Below are 22805 nucleotides of genomic sequence, written 5' to 3'. Positions count from 1 at the left end.
TCTCTCTCTCTCTCTCTCTCTCTCTCTTTCTCTCTTCGATGTCTCGGATCGAAACGATCGAAACAATGCGTTACAAAGACATTATCGTTAGGAAATGCCGCCTTCACGTAGCGATTTTACTCGCGCATATTGCTTCCACCGTTCATGCGTACGTACGTTGCAATGCTGAATTACAATGCTTAATTATGAAACGCAAAATGTAAGCTCACAAAGTTTTCATGTATTGAAAATTCTATCTCCTTTGTCTCCACATGCTAGAGACCTTATGAATATAACAGAATCTGGCCACAAACAATTATCAAAATGTACAAAAAGAGTACAAAAAGAATATATATATTATTTCTTTTTACATATGCTATCCCATTCTCTAGTTTCTACTATCTTATTCTAGCTTAGAAGTTAACAGAAATAATAGCCTAATCAAAAGTGTTTTATTTCATCGCCAGATATCTATTATAAAGTCTCTAGTCTCTGCTATCCTCATCTTTTTCTATTTTTTAACTTTCTAAGCAGCAAATAGTTGGGAACAATAATATAGCGATAGAGCTCTTATTCGTATAAAGAATTGAAAAGTAGATGTCATATATAAGGGGGAGTAAAAAGTCTCGGACTCCTTTATTCTTAAAACATAAATATTTCTAAAAAAAAGTTTCTTTCAAAAGTTGTAGAGTTGTAAAATTTGTAAGTAATCTTGGATATGATTGTCAAGATTATGTAAAAATTATCTTGAAATTTTTAATAGAGACTCTAATTTTTTATTACGTATATTCTTATAATTAATCTCGAAAGCTTTTTAAAATATTATTAAGTCTTTTTAATCAGTACTTGTCAAATTATATGAAGCTTGAAAGTTACAGTACCACCAGTATTAGAACTACCTAACGAGTATTAGTGGAAGTTGGATCGGATTTATACAATGATATCTAACTACTATTGTTATGCAATGCACCACACACAACCCTACAACTTTTGTATGAAATATTTTTTTCAGAAATACTTATTTTTCAAAATATTTAAGAAGTCTAAGACTTTTCGTACATCCTATATAAATATAGTAAAAAGAAATTAGAGAAGAGAGAAGGAAAATGTGAAATGATGAAGGCCGAAAGGAATATTCAGGGAGAAGTTGCGAATGAAGAAGAGAACATACAAGCTTTTTTACTTCCAAATACGTCCTATATTGCGAGGAAACAATACCACTGCGTACAAATTCCACGGAGTATAAAGCTATCACTGCAGCAAAGTGGCTTTACTTGCGCGATATCCGCCGCCGTACTTTCTCGTAGCCGTCAGTGAAACAAAAGGATAGATACAAAGCTGAGAAAAAAGAGAATCCGAGGAAGGAAACGGAAGCGCCTTGACGCACCATAAGAACGGACGGGTTTACCTGTCGCATCGTCGTCGTCGTCGTCGTCGTCATCGTCGTCGTCGAGCGGAAAAAAATGCGGCTGGCAGGTTGAGGAGGGAAAGAGAAAGACGCGGTTTGCGAGAATATGTCACTTGAATATCGCGTAATGCGTTCGCAAAATGCCGGAAATATAAGCGAACGCGCCTTCGACACCCCCGGGAACTGTCGTTTACATAAATAGCTTGCGCTCGCCTGCTAGATTCCGCGTGCGGTCGCCTTATGTGCACGCAGGTTTCTCCATCTCCCTTTCTTCCTCTCTCTCTCTCTCTCTCTCTCTCTTCATCTACCTGGTGTGTACGTGTCTCAATATTTGACGGCGGAGTTTCTGAGCATTTGCCTACCAAATGCGACCAACCGTCTCGCATGCTCAAGATCCTGGTGCGGTCTACATACTGTGCAACGGGCATGATGCCTTCCGGATATAGACCTGCGAAGCGATCGTTCGTAAGCCGACGTTGTTTCGTTTACCGTGAAAACGTTCGAAAATATTTTCCTCCGGGTTTGCATCTCGAAAATGACTCTGTTTCTTTATCGGTAATAACGTGAAAATAACAGTTTTAGATTTTAAGCAGTCTTCCATTACTTAACAAGAAACTGCACTTGGATCTCAGTGAAAGTATACATAAGCGGTCGTTTATCTTTATGCCCAGGTATAAAAAATCTCTATTTTATTTCTGAAATATTCATTAAAAGACAAAGGATTGTTTCATTTTGCAGAATATTTTTAGAGAGAATTAGTAATAAATATTTTTTCGACTTATTTTTGTAAGTTAATCTTTAAATATCTTTTTGATATGGCATAGTCGACTTTATTTTTCCTATGCTTTTTCCATTGCTTATAATCTTTTTATTAATAAAAATTTGTTTGTATCGTTATATTCCTCAATGATATTTTAGTTAAAAATAAAAAAGTTGTTTACAATATGTTTATTTTTACAAAAATTATAAACCAAATTGATTTGGGTATATTCAAGTATCTTATTCCTATAATATGGTATTTAAAGATTAAGTTGTATAATGATATTAAACATATAGCTTAAAACATATAACTTACATTTACGGTATTTAGTGTGTTTATATTATTATATTAATTATTAAGGAGTCCATAAATATTGTATCTTATTTTAATTTAATTTATTAAATTTAAAACAAATTAATAAATAGGAAACCCAGGTCAACAAATTAAACGAGCTATAATTAGAGATGTTACAAAGTAAGATTCATTTTTTCATCATTATAATTTTTCGACAATATTTTTCGACTATTTACAATAAATCGAAGGTGAGGTGATCCTCATATGTTAATTTAATTTTAATATGGGGTAATTATATTTCTGCGACTGATAAGGACTAAGTATAGTCGAAATTATAAAAGTATCGTTGGAAAATTATAATTGTGAAAAAATAAATCTTATTTTGTCACATCTATAATTATAGTTCGTTTAATTTGTTGACCTGATTTTACTATTTATTAATTTGTTGTAATTATACGAACGTAAAAAATTGTTAATTTTTAATTTATGTTAATATTAAATTTAAAGATTAAGATTTTAAAAAATTCTTGTGTCTATTTTTGCCAATGTTTTTTAATTTTAATCTTGATTTATAATTAACTATTCATCTTTTAGTTCTAAAATTAGAAAAAAATGAAGAGTAAGCCAAACCGAGGGCGAGAAAAAATTAATCTGCAGTAATAAAACGGACATTTGACTAATAGAAGTTTTTTTGTAATTTTATAAATACGTGTGAAAGAAACATGCACGAATTTACATCGTCGAAAAATTGTTTTTCTTACACGACGTACAATTACTTTACTTACTGGTCTTATATGGTGATAGACATTTATATATTTATGCAATATTCGTTGCAATGTTGGCAAAAGCCTTCGTTGTTATAAACGTCAATTAAGTATCTCGTTGCTTATTACATAAACTCCGGACTTCTAGAGTTCGCCGCGAGGCGCTGCGATGCTTTACGGCGCAAGCTACTTTTGACATACTTACTGATATTCGTAGCTTACCCTTTTATTGTTGGTTCAGTCGAATGGTAGGATACCCGGAAATTTGAAGGGTAAAATACATAGAAGTTCTTTTTCAAGAAAGGCGGCATCAAAGTTTCACTGACTTTAGAAGCGCGCGAAGCCACTGCCTGCACATTACTAGAATAAGTAATGAGAATGAAGTCTCGCGAAAATGTTCCTTCCCACTTTTTACTATAGCAGTCTTTTTTTAAAGAACATCTCTAACAACATGTATTTAGAATACGCGCAAAACAAGTTTTCTCAAGAAAACTTTTTGGGGCAAGTACATGTCGGCAAATGTATGTAAAATTTAATATTTATCCTTACATCAAAAAACTATTAAATACTAAACAAAATCTTATAATTATAATTGACATTTTTTTAAATTTTTTATGATGTAATTACTGAAATATTTTATCAATTGTATAAAATATCTCCAATTTTTCTCCCAACAAACTTATCTTATTAAATGAAGTCTGACTCGCAGAGTAAAGAAGCTTCTTCTCTTCGTTTTGAGCTTCTTTGAAATTAAAATTAAGCTCTTTCTACCTGGCACGTAAACAATAACATCTTAATTAACCAGTTTAAATATTCGCGGAGAAAAATGCTTTTTCAAGTTAAACGAAGGTATTATCCTATTTCGTTTCTAAACATTTTTTTCCCTGTATATTTCGCGGAGGTCAATGGAGGCAAGTTACGATCGGGTCGTCGATTGACGTCGTAGATACTCGATAAGAACGCATGATGGCCAAGTGAACACGGAAGAAACTTCGCCAGGGTTTAGAGGTAGCGAAGAAGGTCAGCGACATCAGCGGTACCACGACCCTGCTCGATTCCTCCTGCGTGTCTCTCTGACCGTAGAGCTGGCACCTCTCGCCTGCAAAGAAAGAGGGACTGGTCTCTTCATCTTCACGCGGCACGTCCTTAGCCGATGAGTTTCCATTTCCTTAACTACTCATTGCCGCGCCAGAGGATAACCGTGAGTGAGCACGCATTGCAAAGTGGCATATTGGATGGAGGAAGGAATCCCGTATTCTTTCTCTTTTTTTTTTCTTTTCCTCTTCCTTTGGCGCGACGAGTATCCGGTTGATTGAAAAATCTAATTCAATTCGTGGCGTGGTGAGTGAGAAGCTCTTCAGTATGCACGGAGTATGCGGAAGCAAGGCGATTACCGTCGTATTATCCACCGGCCGCTTGAATGAACTTTGTTAACTTTATCTGCCAAACGTAATCAACGATTTTGATATTCATATTTTTTTTAAAAATTATTCTACCAAAATATACATTTCAAAGTTTTATCTGATAAATTTTTATCTATAAAATAAATTTCTTATTAAATACTGCGTTTCCAAAGCTAAATATTTTTGTTACATGAAGTACTTTTGACATTATATTGATTTTTTATTTATATTATACATTATTCCATATCTAATTTCTAAATGGAAGCTGAAATACAATAGCTATAATATATATATATATATATATATTTATATATCTCCTTCCACATATCAGTTAGTCCACATAGATCAAGATATATTTTCATATCCTAAAGGATTCAATATTTATTTAAAATTCAATCTCTCGAGGTTGTATAACGTGATCGCTCAAGGGGTCTTGCAAAACGAAATTATTTAATTTCGTGTGGAAGATCAAAAGGTTACGAGTTCCCTTGATATATTTACGTCGGCTGCCGACAAAGCGTATTTCACTCGCAGGATTTTCTTTCCGCGACCGGCGTTTGTAGGCTTTAGCCACACATTCAAACCGTCTACCGGAGAGTGTACATTACGGCTGTCCCCGAAGTAGTAATGGCTGAACCGGACACGACGTCGTTTGCAAACGTACAGCTTTGAAACTGCTACAAACCACCAGTTCTATGAAATTAGGAATGTCCACGACATCCTTCCAAGCTGCGAAACGATGACGCGAGTGTCTTACTCCGCGCTATATTACCCCGTTTTATTACGCTTATTTCTACGATCTATGAAACATGCAGCGCTCCACGTCCTTTGAAGCGACGAGAGATTCTTTAACTATCTTCACACAAGAATGCATACAGAGTTATGTCTGGATTTTATCATTGTTATTCTAATTAGAGAGTTTAAATTACTTCAAGAATTCTCCGTCTATTAAAAGACATGCATTTGGAAATTAAAGTGCAGTGAAAATAAACAATTTGATATCTCAAAAAAGATTATTGCAGAAACAAAATTGTTCAAAGTTCTTATTTTACACTTTATACAATTTTTCCTATGATTTCTTTATTAGTTTTTTATTTGTTTGTTAATTTTTTTTTTATTTCAATAATTGTGTAGGTTTTCGCGTATGTTTCGTCAATTTTAAGATAAAACGCTTTAAACCCTCTGGATGTCGCGCAGCGGGACACGTTTAATGCTCGGTATAATCAAACGTGTGTATTTTCACTAGAAACATGCAGGCATGTGCAACTACAATCGCACTATGGCGGGAACGGAAATGTAACTAAACAAACGCACGTTCTGGGATCGCGTTAAGTGTTTGCACGGGTAGTTGGGCTGTATTATACCACGGTTAGGACAAGCACGACACGCGCGTAACGTGAATTCTAGCCACGAGACAAATATTCCTACGATAATGACATCAATATTTTTGCAATGAGGATAATGCAAAATTTGCATCTTGAAATATGCAGTATTTCTATTTTCAATATTAAATAATAACGAAATTGTGAATTAAAAGACTGTGAATTATTTCCTTCATTATCAAACGCAATTTTAAACTGATCCATTAAATATGGTAGAAACTATTATAATAAAATGTTTGTTTTGTTTAATGACTTACGGAAATTTTATTATCAATGATTTTGATTTAATTTATTATTTTGAATGATATTCAATGGAAATTTTATTATTGCTAAAGTTAATAGTTAATTGCAAGTTCTTAATTACTCATTTCGATTGATCCAAATTATGTCTCCTTTAATTAAGAGTATGAATAAATAAAATTACATTTTGTACAAACTGCAGATAGAAATTACATGTTAAATTCGTAGATATGAAACTGTTTTACTTTACGTAAGTAATTTACTAATTGCGTCAGAACATTAGCGTCTGTTACAAATTAATAACGTAATGGAAAATGATAAAAAATATTAATAAAGTATAAAGAACGACGACACTACACATTATTTAAAAGCTAACTGTATTTTTAATTTCTTACATTTGTGATGATTAATGAGATTCCATTTTCCACATGAGAGCCAATAAAGAAATCAAGAAAGCGATTAGTTGAAAATAAGTAACGCTGTTTCTCTGACATTTTAAGAAATCTCTAAAGTCAGATTTAACCGCACTTTGATTGTCGAGGGTTAAACTTAACTTCAGTTTTAACGAAAGGTATAATTCCGCGCACGAAACCGATCGATCCATTTTACACAGAGCTCGCGCAGGCAACGATGGCGCATCCGTTACGAACGCCCGTTAAGGACGTGTTTCCGTTCGCCACGTGGCTCGGTTCAATTTCACCATTTCGCGTCCGTGTCGGCAGCTTTAATTATCGCTGCACGCGAGCCTCTGAGGCGTAAGGTCGGCGGGTGGCAGTCTACGATAAACTGGACCGACTGTCGCTCACCTGTTCAGTTGGCGCTCCGGAATCCGTTCGAGTTAACAAGATTGAGACTGCAGATTGTGTTACCGCTAAATATCTCAGTATTTTCTTCTTGTAACAATAAAGTTGTTATCTTAACAATTGTTACCTTTAACGATATTAATTCCAAACTTGGTAATGTGCAACCAATAAAATGCTCATTTGTTTGCCTTTTGTGATACAATTTTCTTGCTGCATCTTGAGATCTGTTAATGGCGGTATTTGTAGAACGATTTGAAATATGGTACAATTAGAGAGAGTTTGTGAAATATAATAAGATGAAATGTTGAAAAAATTTGTAGGAATTTGTACAATTGTCGAATAATGAAATGGAGTGTACGAAAATTGAACTTTTTTTCACAATGAAACTATGAATAATAGTTTCGTTTCATTCGTTGGATCAGATTTGCTTCGTATAGTACATAAAATTCAATATTAACCCAGCGAATGTTCCATTATCTGAAAAATCGATTACCCAAGCAAACACTCGTCTTCCAATAAACTTCTAAAATCGATATCATCTCATCTCGCGCGCGCGTGCGCGTAACAGTTATATGTTTGAATAACAGTAATCCTTGAAAATGTCGATATTTAATAAAAATAGTGAAGCAATTTTCAATACAATTTTAAATAGCAGCGACGTGAAGTATTATTCTTTTTTCTCACGTATGCATATTTGCATAACTAACAAAGAATTGTCAGTCAATAACTGTTTTATGAATATATCAGACCGCATTTATACTGTTATTTATAAATATAAAATGCCGAATTAATCGATTTATTTTAATGTCATAAAAAACAGATAATTTTTAAGTTATTATTGTGGACAAATATTTACATGGAAAGAATGAATTTGTTGAAATATTTAAAAATGTAGCTAGGTACTGATATGAAAATAATTTTATTAGACTACCAAAATAATTATGTAGGACATTATCATGCTTGAGTTTCCTTCACAATTATTTAATGATTCAACAAAATTATTTTCTGTGTCTACCTAAATTTTTAGATACTTCAGCAAAATCATTCTTTCTATGTATGAATCATTTATAATCCTCAATTTCTTTCAAAAGTTTTTTAACAAATTTTTGTATTATTTATAATAATTCAGATTTAAATATAAAAGATTTAAGTTTTTTTGCCAACACGAAAAGAAGCTCAATCCTGAAAGAATTAAGATTTGACCACACTTTAAACGATTACAAAGGTATAAAAAAAGAAGAGGAACGTGCAGCATGTTATAATATGTGCACGTTGTAATCTATAATAACCAACGTTGGCCAGCGAATATTAGAGATGAAATCCTGATTTACGCTTGAATTTACATTTTAATTGCATTACGTTTGACAGCGGTATTAATTTTATTGAAGCGACCGACCACAGGAATTCCGATATCTTCGACGTGAACCATTGGCTTACGCGCCACCCCATGTCCGTGTGATAGTGCGCCGTAATAGATCAAAGCGAATCTAACGCAAATTAATTGCTCGTGCGTGACCATGTCCCCCAAAGAATTACTACCGTGACTTGTGAAAGAAGAGACGTGTATACTATATGTACATTGTGGCTTTCGTTACAACGAACACGTCATCGCTGTAGCTCACGTCGACTCCGATAGGATGAAAGTGTGACACTGCGAGCGAATCGGGAAATACAGAGAAAGATAATGGGGGATGCGTATAAAGTTTTATCGGCACGATCCATGCTAGTAATTAAAATATTCGCGTAGGCGGGCAGATGCACGATAGCATAACGTAGTCGAAAAATAGGCTAGAAACAATCGAATCCGGTGAATACGTAAAATGATGAAATATTCATGCTGCGTAAGCGACACGAATTACGGTTTTCATTTTTTGGCCGACAATCGAAGATATTTATTTTCCTGAAACGTGTCATTAGTGCAATACGTTTGTTGCAGGAATACTAAATTTTATAATCTTTTAATTTTTTTTTATATTTTAGCAAACTCAATAAAGCTTTATACACATTTTTTTAGCCCTAAAAGATTATATTAAATTATATTATGAATATATTATGTATTCGGATATATATATATATATATAATAATAATTAAGAAAAAAATACATTCTGTTTTTTTCTCGTTTTTAATGGTAAAAATGGTTTAAAAGCTTTATTTATCACACACGTAACAATATTTAATTTAATTCTGACTATGCATGATATAAATAAAGCGTGAAAACGCATGTTGCATAAAATTTTATTATTATAATTAAATTTTAATTACTATATGAAAAGCAGTCGTTGCAGTAGCGTGACTTACAGTTTTGATGGTTCTTTTTTTATTTTAATTCATTACGGATCGATATTAGCAAAATGCTACGTCCTGTAGCATACAAATTTATTTCACATCACGTAGATAATTAATAACATGTACAAAACATAGCTACATATAGATCGCCATCTTTAATAATGCCAATATTATAGACGATGATGTGTATAAACGGAAATAATATTGATTCAAACAGAACATGTTTGCGCGACATACGGGCAAGAGAAGTTTGATCGCGGCAACATTATTGTGTTAGTGGCTATACAAAGTAATTACTTTGATTATCGAAAAGAGGAAGGATTTCCGTCAAGGAAACATGCGATGGTCATAACAGACTGCCCGGAGGAATCGATAATAATAATATCTAACATGTGGTCGATGGTTCCTTTAAGTCTTATGGAAATTTCTTACAAAATAAGCTTGCATTAAGTGCCTACTCGAACAATTTCGCATGACCTCGGGCTGTCGCTACAAATTGCATGCAATCAAAGATCCAGATGTGCCCGGATTATACTTTAATGTGGCTATTATATATTCCATAGTCCGATAAAGCGACGTCCAATAATTTTGGAACTGTCGTATTTAAATCCTTAGGCTGTACGTTGGCGAGATGTATTCATGACTTATATGTTAATTTACACATTAGTATTATTAATTGCAATAAATCGATTATTATTGCGAAACATGAGCATGATTTATCGAATTCCATATATGGAAGTTTAGCTCACTGTATGCAAAGAATTAAAAGTAAAGGTTTTCCAAAGAAACGAACAAATAAAAATATTAAAAAGTAATAATTGCAACTAGTGTATAAATGTGGCCACCAACTTTTAAAAAACTTAACTTTCTATAGCTCATTCGGTTGCTCACCGTTTGCACATGTATGCACATTTCGAATTTTTGTTTGCACTTTTGGTAAAAAGATTATTAAAGAAATAATTAGAATTAATAATAATTAGATTTAACTAATCTCAATTGATAGATTTTTATTTGCACATTCCGAAACAAGTCGATTTTTCGTTTGCATTGTAACTGCGATTTGAACCTATCTACTTGAGTCAATCGTCTTCGAAACTATAATACTACTCGAAACTGTTCATAACTTTTTAACTAAATGTGTGTAAATATATAACATGTAGTAGTTATATTTAGAAAATATTTTGGGAGATGGACAGTACATAAATTTCCTGCGCGATATCAAAATTCTCTCAATCTAATTTTTTATTAATAACTTTAAACATTTGAAACCTGTCGTGCGATATCAATCTCAAATTTTATCGGACAAAATGCGACATGCAACGTAACGATAAGGCACAATAAGGAGTGACTCGAATGAATGACAGAGCCGCAAGCGAATGCTGTAAGATGGCTGCTAATTAATGGGGGCATCCATCTGACGTCGTCTTGTGCTACTCACGGGCCGCCTTCTCTCGTTCTCTCACTATGGCTGGTTACAAGCCTTAACATCGTACGTGCACAGGCGGGACCGGCTGCCTGCCTACATCAGCGACCAAAACGATTTGTAATCCAGCTAACCGTGCCCAAAGATTGAGAGAGTCGACTCGGTCCCGCAGCGCGCGTTATAAATTACCCTCGGTTTCGTCCCTCGCCGGTCCCACTTACACTCCGCAATCATTGATATTTCGATTAGGTTTATTTATCCTAAAAAGAGTAGCTCTGATGTTTGATTAATCGAGATCGAGAAGAAAGATCAATTAAGTTCAAATTTCTACTTTCACTTCACTTCACTGGAGCAATGAAGCTTTTAAATGCAAGTTTTTTTTTCTTCTTTCTCATATACACTCAGAGAATAATATCTTGTATACATTCAGAGAAAGATATAATGGGAACTATAAAGATGACGACAACTATACACATTGTGTATGTAAAATTAATGTATGTAGTTGAGAGGGAATAAATTATAAATTATTTCTAAAAATAGTTTATTCAACAGGTATATTAATTCTGTACATAAAATTTGTACAATTGTTTACACTTTTATGGTTGCTACACTGTTAAAAATTTAATACAAAATTTAATATATTTTTGAATTACACAATTTGAACTTAATTTCATGACATTATATTATATATAAATTTAATGTATTTATAACTAAAAAGTATATATTTCTATACACATACATGAAATTTAATGTACAAGTTCGTTACATTTAAGTAATTACTGTAACTTAATTTTAAGTTAAATCATTCATTACTTTTAATTTTATAATTTTTCATAACTACGAGTTTCATGTAAAGGAAACTTGTTGTTAGATTTCTAACAATGTATAATTATGTCTTTTTCTCTGAGCGAATATAATGTTTTGCGTAGTGTGTTTTTTTTTTATAGATTAAGATTAAATGATTTAAATATTAAAGATATGATTAACGGTGTTATTAACTTATTCATTATAAAGGTAATTTTTATATCTTTAACACTTATCGTATCAGAAAGATTGAACATTAAAAACTTTTAATATATAATGTACTTGTTGTGTACATCCAGAGAGGAAAGGAGAAAGAAAAATTTCTTTGATTTAAAAAAATGTTTCTCAGCATTATTTGAAATTAAATAAAAAAATTTATTTCATTTAAAAAATTGATATTTAAAAAAGAAATTTTTTTTAATCATATAGCAAAGAAACATTTCTTTGACCTGAAGAATCTTTTTTCTAAATGTATGTTTATATTATGGTTTAATAATACTTTTTACTTTACAAACTTATCCATCACGTAAAAATATGTTCTCATGAATAATTTGCAGTTCAAGTTTGTTCACACATAAACTGTATAGCTACTTTTTTAATATATGAAGCATACATATTATATATTGTTATTTTAATCGATAAATAAAAGACCACTGAGCATGCTATAATTAACATGCAGTTGTAGTTGACCATGTTTGCATTTCTTATCTTTTGCACACCTCTAACATTATATATACATTATTTCGCATGATATGAGACTTGCGCAAGTTAATTATTACATCTTAAGGTATAATTGTTTTTGTACTTAAATGCAATTACAAAATATCGCGATTTTTAATAACGATATGAAATTGTATATTCGTTTATTCGCAGAAAATACATTATTATTGCATATTGCTGCTTTTTGAAATATACTTGGTATCGACAAATAATTTTCTTCTAGGCACTTTGTCTTGTGTACATTTCGAGGATTTGAAGCTTCAAACTTGCAGCTTTCGACTAATTGACAATGACAAGACATACGGGAAAGATCGAGGCTCAAGAGACTTCGTATTACTTAACTCAAACTCGTAGAGGAAACGCATTATCAGGATAATCTTCTCTCACCGGCAGGTGCTCGAGCGATATTGTTAATACTAAAGAACGACGCGCTTGATATAATGAAAATCCTGTGTTATCCGGCATGCGTTTGATCTTTATAGGGTTTAATACTGAATGCATGAAACTGTTTTCTGCAAAATCCGCGACCTTTGCCTCGAGGGATTGTTTTCCGTGAATTTTGCACATCAAACTCTAAACAATTTAAAACTGTAATTATGTCGGTTTTTAATTTTAATCTAATTGACTCGCTTGCAACAGGCGTTAATTGAAATGAATGAAAAGAGCTTTTGTGTACGGTTTCCATGATTTGGAAATACACGTATTTGATTTAAATTGGGCATATATTTACGCGCAGTTATAATCGCATTATTACCGGGACATATTTCTAAGTTTCAAAAATCAAATACGTAATACTTTTGTAAATACTGATTGATACCCGCGTATTTGCATTGTACGGTACCACAATAATGAAGAAGCAGTTTAATTAAATGATTCCGACTGATTAAAGCGAATTTTGCCGCTTATGGTATTGCGTTCATCCATGCAGCTTATTAATTCGTTTTAAACATTGGATTGCTTTAACCGTCGAGGTTTTAGCGGTTTAATGGAAAGCATTTATAGTCGCTCATTATTCGCGAATCAATCTATTTCTCGATTAGCTTCGCCGACGCATATCAGCGCCCACAGTGCAAATTGAAAATTATCAATTTGGTGAATTTACGATACAAATACTTCTTTGGAAAATGGTTGAAGTGAAGTGATGATATATTCTTATTGGAGTCACAAATAATTGTAATTCAAATCATCTTTTTATTATTATCCTTTTTTTCAAACTATTTTAAAGCAATTTCAGGAAATTAAACTCTGTACAGTTAATAATACAAAAATTAAAACAATAAGTAAGTTTTTCTACTCATTAACTGTTAAATCTGATATGCACAATGATTACATATGCACATATTTTATTGTATCAAATGAATTATTATCTATAATTTAAAAATAATCAAGACAGACGTTATAGTATAAAGACATTAATAAGTTTCGTCGTATAATTTTATTAACGTCTCGGGGAGAAATTACTACTGGACGGTTTCGCAAGTATACTCCTTTTATGAATTGTAAATGAAAACGTATTATACACACATACATACACATGTGTGCGTGTGTGTGTGTGTATATATATATCGTCTGTCAATTACATTATTTAGCTACCGATAATACGTTAATAAAACATAAATTATTCATGGGACACCATATTGAATTACTTATACGACATTGATGCTGCCAGTAAATTAATTCTATCCCGTGGAAAGCACAGCGAAGACCGCGTTAATAGGAAATCCGATCCATGAGAAGTTCGTAATTCGTTTGATGCCAATTATCGAGCATAGCGTACTTTCGTCAAAATCTTACGAGTCTCATATAAGCGGCATCCGAGCACCGTAAACATCGATACATCATTTCATATTACAAGCATCGCTGCATATTTCATCCTTATGCAAGAATAGCGTTTACTTATTAAGCTTTATCGGTATTACGTGAGTATTAATTAATTATCTATAATAAAGTCAATTTTCCATTAAAGTTATACTATACAAATATAAGAGAATCGCTTTGAAAAATTAAAAAAAGTTATATTTTAGAATTATATTATTTTTCCATAAAATTCAAACAAATTTATTGATATTTTTAAAATAATGAAATTTATATTTTTTTATTTATATAAAATTCATAATAATTCAGCATAATCTTGTTCTGATTGTGAGTGTGTTATCTGTTTTGTCAAAATCTAAAGTATTATTTTTTTAATAATTAAAATTTGTCAAAGTAATTTTATTATTTTCGGCGTATATCAGTGTTTTGAACTCGAGATTAAAACATACATAAAGTTAAATTTAATTAAAATTATGAAATATATGAGAGAATTTTGCTAATTTGATCGCGGACTGCGTTTTGCCTGATTATACCACTTGAACATATAGAAGTTATCGCATCGAGTTCATGCCTTTTTGGTTACTTCAACTAGTTCAACTACGGCTTGCGAAGACCGCACATAGCCCCGAAGTTTATATTGGCTTAATTGGTTTTAAAGCTGAAACTTTACGCGGACTTTTCCGTGCGGAAGTTCCGCCATAGGTACGCAGTTATATCGTTTTGGTAATTTCGGACATAACGCTGCCCGAAAAGGATCATCACATTAACGCCAGAATCTTATAAGCGATATTTTATTGTTAATCTAACAAGAGAAACAAGTTTTTTTAACGATCTACTCGATACAATAACTGTTCAAAGTATCTTGATAAATGACTTATACGAGAGAGCTTTGTTGTTATATATATATATATATATATATATATATATATATATATATATATATAGAATAGTTTAAGATATTTTGTTTAAATGTTTGAACTTTTGTATGATTGTAGTAAATTATATAATGATTGAATAATTATGATATTGTATGTGGGATAAAAAAAACAATAATATAATTATTAACTCTCTTGGCAATGTGAAAATTTTACACTTCATCCACAACTGGGTCTTCGAACTTCAGTGTAGATTTTTTATTGCTCTGGAATGTATAGAAATCTGAAAAAATTCTTACATACTTATAAAAATTTTAACAATGAGTTTTTATCATAGTAGAAGTCAGATTGTATTTTACTTATTTTCTAGAGATTTAAATTTATTACTAAAATTTATGTAAATAAAAAAATTGACTGTGATTTTGAAGTCCAACATGCCAGTGGAAAATTAGAAAGAATAGGAAAACAAAATTGATTTTTAATTTTTCATTTGTATTTCGTTATGCATTGTCAAAATATATCACGCGTTCAAATATTACTGATAATAAGAGTAGAAATGAAATAACTCATTTTTCTCAAACTTTTTTTAACGGATACAGATATGATTTAAAGCTTGTAGTCCACGTGAGTAGTATATGTGTACAGAACATCGATATCTCATAATTTATTGACTACTAAACAGTCTGTAGCTGGAACCATGTCAAGTCGTCTTTTGGCAGTGATAGACAGTAGGACGATACACGTGTCACTGTCCGAATACCGGTAACTAACTAAATCCGAATCGATGCAACAGAAAATGGATTGCGAGTTTGACGTAGTTGACAGAATTCACCGAAGTGGATTATCCTACAAATATATATAGGATTTGTATTCGCTGACTCTTGCGTTTGCATTGAATTTTTAACCCAGTTATACGTAGTATTCTTTATAAAAATCATATGAATTTGATTATAAGAAAGATATAATAAGTACACATATAATGTATTTGAGATCTAAAGTATATCCCTTTTTTTAATCAATAATATAAATATCCGTGACTATTTCTAAGAAATCTATGCGTGGCATAACGACATGGCGCACATAAGTTTCTTTATTTTATATTTTATGTCTGATTATATTTTTATGATAAAAAACGTGCATAAAAACCGTGATTTTATTCACGGGACTGATTTCCATTATTTTATATGAAAAATCGAGATTTTTTTTCCGTGAAGACATTATTATACGCTGCATATAAAGCGGAAGTTAGAAATGAAGAAAATGTAAACTCGATCGACGATCAAATATCGAATGGAAATGCGACAGTGCGGGATTATTATTATAGGCAGGATAGAGATATCTAGAGTGTACATTTCCGTACGTTGAAGAGCGGCTATGAGTACATATTTTATATCGTTCCGTTATATCGTATGAAGAATATTTTATCACGATGAGTTGCAATCTCCCTTTTAATTTTTTATCTCAGTGTATTATTACTTATAAGCAATTTATACTTTTTGTTTTTTTTTTATCAAAACATGATTATATAGACACTTAATATTTACCTGAAGAAATATATATGTATATAGCCATACATTGTTATTACTAAAATAAAACTTTATATATTTTGACAAGGTCAACACAAATAAATATCAAATTTGGTTAAAATAGGTCTTAATAATATATTTTTAGTCTTTAATAATATATTTTCTTTTATTAATCTTACAATTTTCAGTTTAAGCAAACTATGTGCCGATTATTTATCAGTCTTGAAACATTCGCAAACATTAATTTAATTAATTAAGCTACATAAAGTTAATTAATCGAATAAATTTTACAATTAAAATGGCATATATTTGCGTTACATCTAATTACGAAATAATTTAGTTTCATCAAATTTTTATAATAATAAAACGAACAATTTTTGGATATTTACTATTAAATATCGCGTATTTTTGTTGTCATGATCGCAACAGTAATATACATAAGAAATTATTTGTCTTATAAGACAAATAATGAGTGATGATGATAATAATTATGAGTGATAATAATTATGAGTATACTTATGCTAATAAATCTTACGAATTTTTATATAATTCTATATCTTCCGATGCAAATCTATGCCTGTTTCTGTCAATATAGATTAACTTTAATCTTGATGATGTAACACTTGCTCTTTATCTTTTTCCGAGTCTAATTAAACCGTGATTAAAGTTAATCTACATAGAAATGGATATTAGTCATCTAGAGAATAAACTCACGAATGCCACACGATTTATTCACAGAAATAGTGGTTGATAATGTTGATAGTGCAAATATATACGCATCGTTTGTAGTAGTCAATCTAATGAATAAACGGTCGCAGTTGTTTAAAGCCATAATCAGAATTGGTATTTACGATTCGCCGAATGTTACATAGATTGGGATTAATTTCACTTCTCATTTGCATGATTTGAACATGATATTTATATTTCTATATTTTTTACGTTGATACATTCAGGCAACGCAAATAAGAACGAAAAAGCCTATATCACATTCATGAATGCTTGCTTGCGCTAATATAAAATGCAACACACGATATTTTCGTTATGACACATACATGCACTTTGGTCACATTCGCTGGTATCCCCTCATTAACGCAGCTTATAATCGGATCAGATTAATTATAACATCGTAATACCTCGTGCGCGGTCGAGTAATAGAAAAATATACTTTCGTCCACGGAATATTAAGCGTCTCCCACGACGAATCGGCGCAATGCGGATCGTCGTCGGGGCAGATTATTATTCCAATTGCGTCTTTCCGACGGTAACGCCTCGGCTGAAAGGAACAGGAAGGGTTACGGAGCAGCTGGAAAGCTTAATTTGTCGGGGATATCCGCGGCTTTAATACATATTTATAAAGCGCATTAGTGTCGGCTAAAGAATATTCATGAAAACCTTGGCGAGTGCCATCCGGGACATATCCGCTTCCATTTTCAAGAAAACAGAAGTAATACACTGAGACGAAGCCGTAAGCCGTTGTAGATGGGTATAACTTGTAATTTTCTTTCGTAGAACTTGCAATCCGGACCCGTTATCTTGCCGGAACGTGCCGATGAGAGACAAACTTCTGTCACTGTCATTTGTATGCAAAACGAATGCTTAGCGATGGCATAAAACAAAATTTGAAGAAGGTTTAAAGAAATTGTCTTTCAAGCAGAGAGAAATGACCCGGCGATGTCAGTGTCGTATTTATAATAGAGATTTTTAAAGATTTTTAATATATATATACATAATTTTATATAAAATTTTATATAATTTTATATGAATTTTATATTGTATAATATGAATTTTTTTATATAAGATTTTATATAATTTTATAAAATATATGTATATGTACATATGTACAATTTTATACAAGATTATTCCTTTTTAAAAAGATTAATAATTTTACATGAATATTATATAAGGATATGTATATCGCGAGAACTCTAAATTATACTGCCCTTCGCGGTCTTAAGGTGTCCCACTGCGAGTAAAATTTTTGAATTGAATTTAACAACGATTTACATTTTTAAATGGGATTATTTGATAACATTGAAGTGTAACGTAAATATTTGCATGTGTGTACAGTTAGGCTTTAAACGTGGCATCAGAGGGATATACAAACACGCGTTCGGACCTCTTGCCGAGATGTCAGAACGACCTGCTATTTCCTGAGATCCGCATGATTGAAGTGTGGAGCTAAGGAGTAAACGGATGAAATGCATACACACACACACACACACACACAAATATGTACACGAGGAGACTCACACAGAAACACGTCCTTTCCTCTCACCGTCCCGTTAGAATCGCGGTAGCAGCTCCTCCCAGTCTTCCGTCTGACAAATTATCTCTTAAGCACCTAAGTAGTTTTCCGCTTCGTAAAACAAGAAACAACACTTCAACTTTCAATGAGTCCTGCACGCTGCCGCGTCATCCCAACTTGCTAAATGTACCTACGTCGGGCATGAATGCAGTCGTCCGTAGATCGAGTATCGGCGTTCTCGTTCTCCTTTTTTCGGAACTTTCGAAGGTTCGACGGACGTGCGCGTTTTCATGTACTATGTTTAAACAAGAAGTTCGCGCCACACACGTAGCTGTCGTATATATACGCCGTTTATTGCCATTATCGTAAACCCGAGTTACTTGTGACGCAGCGCTTTTTCCTTTTAATTGCATAGCGCATTGCCGTGCAATTAAATATCGCTACGGAACTAAGGCGATTATAAAATTCGTCATACTGTTTTTAGTAATCGAGCGATTAAAACGGAACTAATCGTAAGATGTAGTACCGTAAAAAATTGTTGTATGTACACTATTGTGGTATAAAATATTTAAATGGTATGTGAAATTATTTATAATAATCTATACTGTTATTAATTATTATTTTTATATTTTTCTTATTCATGTAAGGTCTTATAAATCTTATATTAATATTAATGATATAAAATGATATATATATATATATATATATATACAATATATTATATTTTTTGCTCGAATAAATTTTAATTTAATTCAATTTTTTGTTACAGGAATGGATTTTATATATGTTCTACATTTTACGTGAGTAACAAACTTGTAATAATAAATAAAAATAATAATAAGTATATACTAATAATAATAAATTCTTTTAAATAATTTTTTTTAATTGATTAGAGAATGATAAACTGTACAGTTCCTGCAAACTTAGAGATTTATATAATATAATATTTAGAGATGTTAGTTTACAAATAAATCTATTTTTCTTGACATTATATTGCTTATAAATGGATTTATGTATTAATGAAAGAACGTATTGTATTATTCGATAATACTGGGAATAAAACCAGAATACCCGAAGAGACTCTATTTGTTGTCATGCAGAATTAAGGAAACGATACTGCATCATAGTCATTTCGAGACTTACGCATCATAAGGTCGCGAAATCGTTCGTCTCATGCGAAAACGACCAATCGATTCTCCAGTTCCGCTTGCAAACACGTGTTTATTCGCGACACTATAGCCGACCATATCGTAAAGCACATAAACGCAAAGAAGCACCGTCGTTCCGTTGTTGAAGTAACAAGAGGCGCGGTATCATTTCGTGGATATACGACTTTCGTAACACCTCCGCGAACGCGGAGTTTCCACGACGCTGGAAAGTTTCGCTCGACTTAAGCCCAAGCCCTCTGTCTTTTCCCTTTCTCTCCAACGCGCATAGCTACCCGGCACAAAATCCTTATCCAGCCATCACAAAGTTATCACGAGACTCTGGGCTAGAGAGAGCAGATCAAGTAACTTAGCCAACACGCTGCAAGAGATCGAACTCCCTCCGACTGCTGCCTTCCGTCGGCGTAGATAAAGTACATACACCAAGTAACTGTTCCTCTTTCTAACGTCAAATTTTTCTTTCGCGTGATTTATGTCTCGCTAAGTTGTGTCCTTAAGTACAATATCGTGGAAATGCCGCGCGATGTAATAAAAAGCCCGATTAATTACCCCAATTAGTAAAGTCATTTATATCAACGTTCTTTAAAGAATGCTTTTATCTTAAGCGAAGTGGTTTTTTCTAAAAGTATACTTAATTTTTAAAATTACTGGTATTACATTGAGAAAAGAATGTTCTAAATTTCAATAAATAATACTGGCTGAATATAAACATATATTGAGTACAAAAATCGTTAATTTAATTTAACTTCTTTTTTATATAGTAAATATTTACTATAAATGTTAAGTTGATACTATTCAAAAGTATTTATTAAAATTTAATAACGTTTTTTCGCAATGTATAAATACTTTCCTCAATTTTATTACAATTTAAATTATTTTTGAATATTGAGAAGCTTTTGAATATTAAGAAGTATAACGTTAATATGTAAAACATTGGAAATTACATGCTTCTTTTTTTTATTTGGATAAAAACGTGAGACATAAAAGTGCATACGCGAATCAGTGTCACTCTCTTGTAAGTTTTTGCTAAACTGGCAAAATTTATCGTCGTAATAAGGATCTCGTGCGCGCGAAAAATATGTACCACGATTTGGGCGGTCTAGTTAGCCGTGAAATTTTGCAGATTTACATAAGAGCTCTCATTTGCATGAGCTTATTAAATTTTTAGCATCAGCAGTAAAACACCGTTATGTGTGGACTACGCGGAACTACCGACAGGTGGACTTAATGCGTTTTAATACAAGAGTGCCTCTTTACGACTTGAAAGTGCGAGCGCGTGGAGTTTGCACGAGTCCTCCTTTATACATATACAGTCCAGCCTTAAATTTGCGTAATGACAAGCTCGCCTTTCCTTCTTCGTTATATCTTGAGGCGGCCCGACTTAAATGCGCATTTCCAATGAAATTTGATGCAATTCCGATCTCAGCGCGGTTTCGCGGCCGCAATGCAAATATCGTCGTCCTCCGGAATGAGGCGACGAGAGAAAGGAGCGCCGCATCAAAGATCAACTCCTTTGTCCCTGGTCGCTGGTGCTTCTCTCGCTCCTCGTTGAACAATAAAATCAAGGAGTGCGATTCTTCGCAGAACTTAAGGGAGTAAATTTAAAAGCGGGAAAGAGTAAAATTTGCATGGGAGCTCGTCGCGCGCCTGTTTCTTCCAGGTTATTTCATGCAGGACTAGAGAGAATGACGAATGGACTTATATATAAGGGAACATGACGATATTCTTGATAAATAGTTCTCTGAGTGCGTAAAAATTGAACGATTTAAGTTATTCGGTTGGGTAGATTCGCCATTTAAAAATATGATCGTATGAAGATCCTTCTATTTCATAAATATAGAGACAGTAATATTCTTTCTTATTCGAGGTAATATTTTTCGCAATAAATTTATTTACAGTTTTCGTACATTAACATTTTTTTAATAGAATGTCAAATTGAACACCAAATTATTAAATTGCTTATCAATTTAATTTGTGGTATTACTTATAGTAGTTCAATTTGCGTTTATAAGTTCAAAAAATAATTTCGGAGCGCAGTTCAAATGACTACATATTTAGTATATAAATTCATATAGAAATTATTTAAAAAGCATCTAAAATCCAGCTTCGACCGTAATAGTTAAACTTTTACTTCTTGAATATTCCATAAATACTATTATTATTTCATAAATTTAATTAGATACGAATACGATACATTAAATATTTACTTTCCAAATTAATACATCAAGACTCGATTTCTTTATATATTATAGTTTAATTATTTTCTGTTTCTCCATGGGTGTTTCAAAATATATTTTATAAATCAGCTTTTTGTTTTTTACATTATTTCATTTATAGTTTTGATATTTTTGTTTTTCTCACGAATTCCATCTATTTTCATCAGCTAATAAGCATTATATTTTTATTCTTCACTTTTTTCGTCGCAAAACAATAACGAATTTTTAAGCAATTAAGAATGACAAATATTAATACTGCAATGAATGTGGCATGTCATATATATGAATGTAAATGAAATCGCTATTTTTAAATTATTATTTCTAAATTAGTTTTCAAATATATAGATATATATTTTTTTTGGTTAAATTATATGGCACGTTATGGGATTCCCCTCACATCTTGACCTTCCCATTACGTACCGCCATATGCCGCACGCATTGTACTCGCGCAAGAATTACAGCCCGAAGTTTCCGACGTAAACCATCCGCCTTAAACATGCATCACCTCGGCTGCCGTGTGTATATTAGGCAACGATTTGCGGATTAGAAACTTTGCTCGAGCGAACTTGCCGGGACACGCTGGCGGACTACGTAACTAAGCAGCGGCTAAGGAGCCCGACGAACTCGGGCCTATGATTACATTTTGAATTTGTTAAACTGCCGCTCTTCCTCGAGTTTGACGCACGCCATCCCGT

At 32.4% G+C, this 22805-nt stretch overlaps 1 protein-coding gene across 5 annotated transcripts in view; it reads left to right on the top strand.

The window, feature by feature from the left end:
• Positions 1-22805, top strand: part of LOC105150873 (uncharacterized) — a 157736-nt gene that overhangs the window by 45175 nt on the left and 89756 nt on the right. For all 5 annotated transcript variants that reach the window (XR_015547225.1, XR_015547224.1, XM_087412846.1 and 2 more), the window contains one exon: positions 19498-19528. Coding sequence is in view for 3 of the 5 variants with exons in the window: in XM_087412846.1 (XP_087268972.1) it covers positions 19498-19528 (31 nt within the window). In the remaining 2 variants the exon portion in view is untranslated. The remainder of the gene's footprint in view (positions 1-19497; positions 19529-22805) is intronic.

Source organism: Acromyrmex echinatior, chromosome 13 (assembly GCF_024713525.1).
Source record: "Acromyrmex echinatior isolate Ae372 chromosome 13, ASM2471352v2, whole genome shotgun sequence".
NCBI classification, from domain to species: domain Eukaryota; kingdom Metazoa; phylum Arthropoda; class Insecta; order Hymenoptera; family Formicidae; genus Acromyrmex; species Acromyrmex echinatior.
Note: the sequence above shows the minus strand (reverse complement) of the source record. Positions and strands in the feature narration are given on the sequence as shown.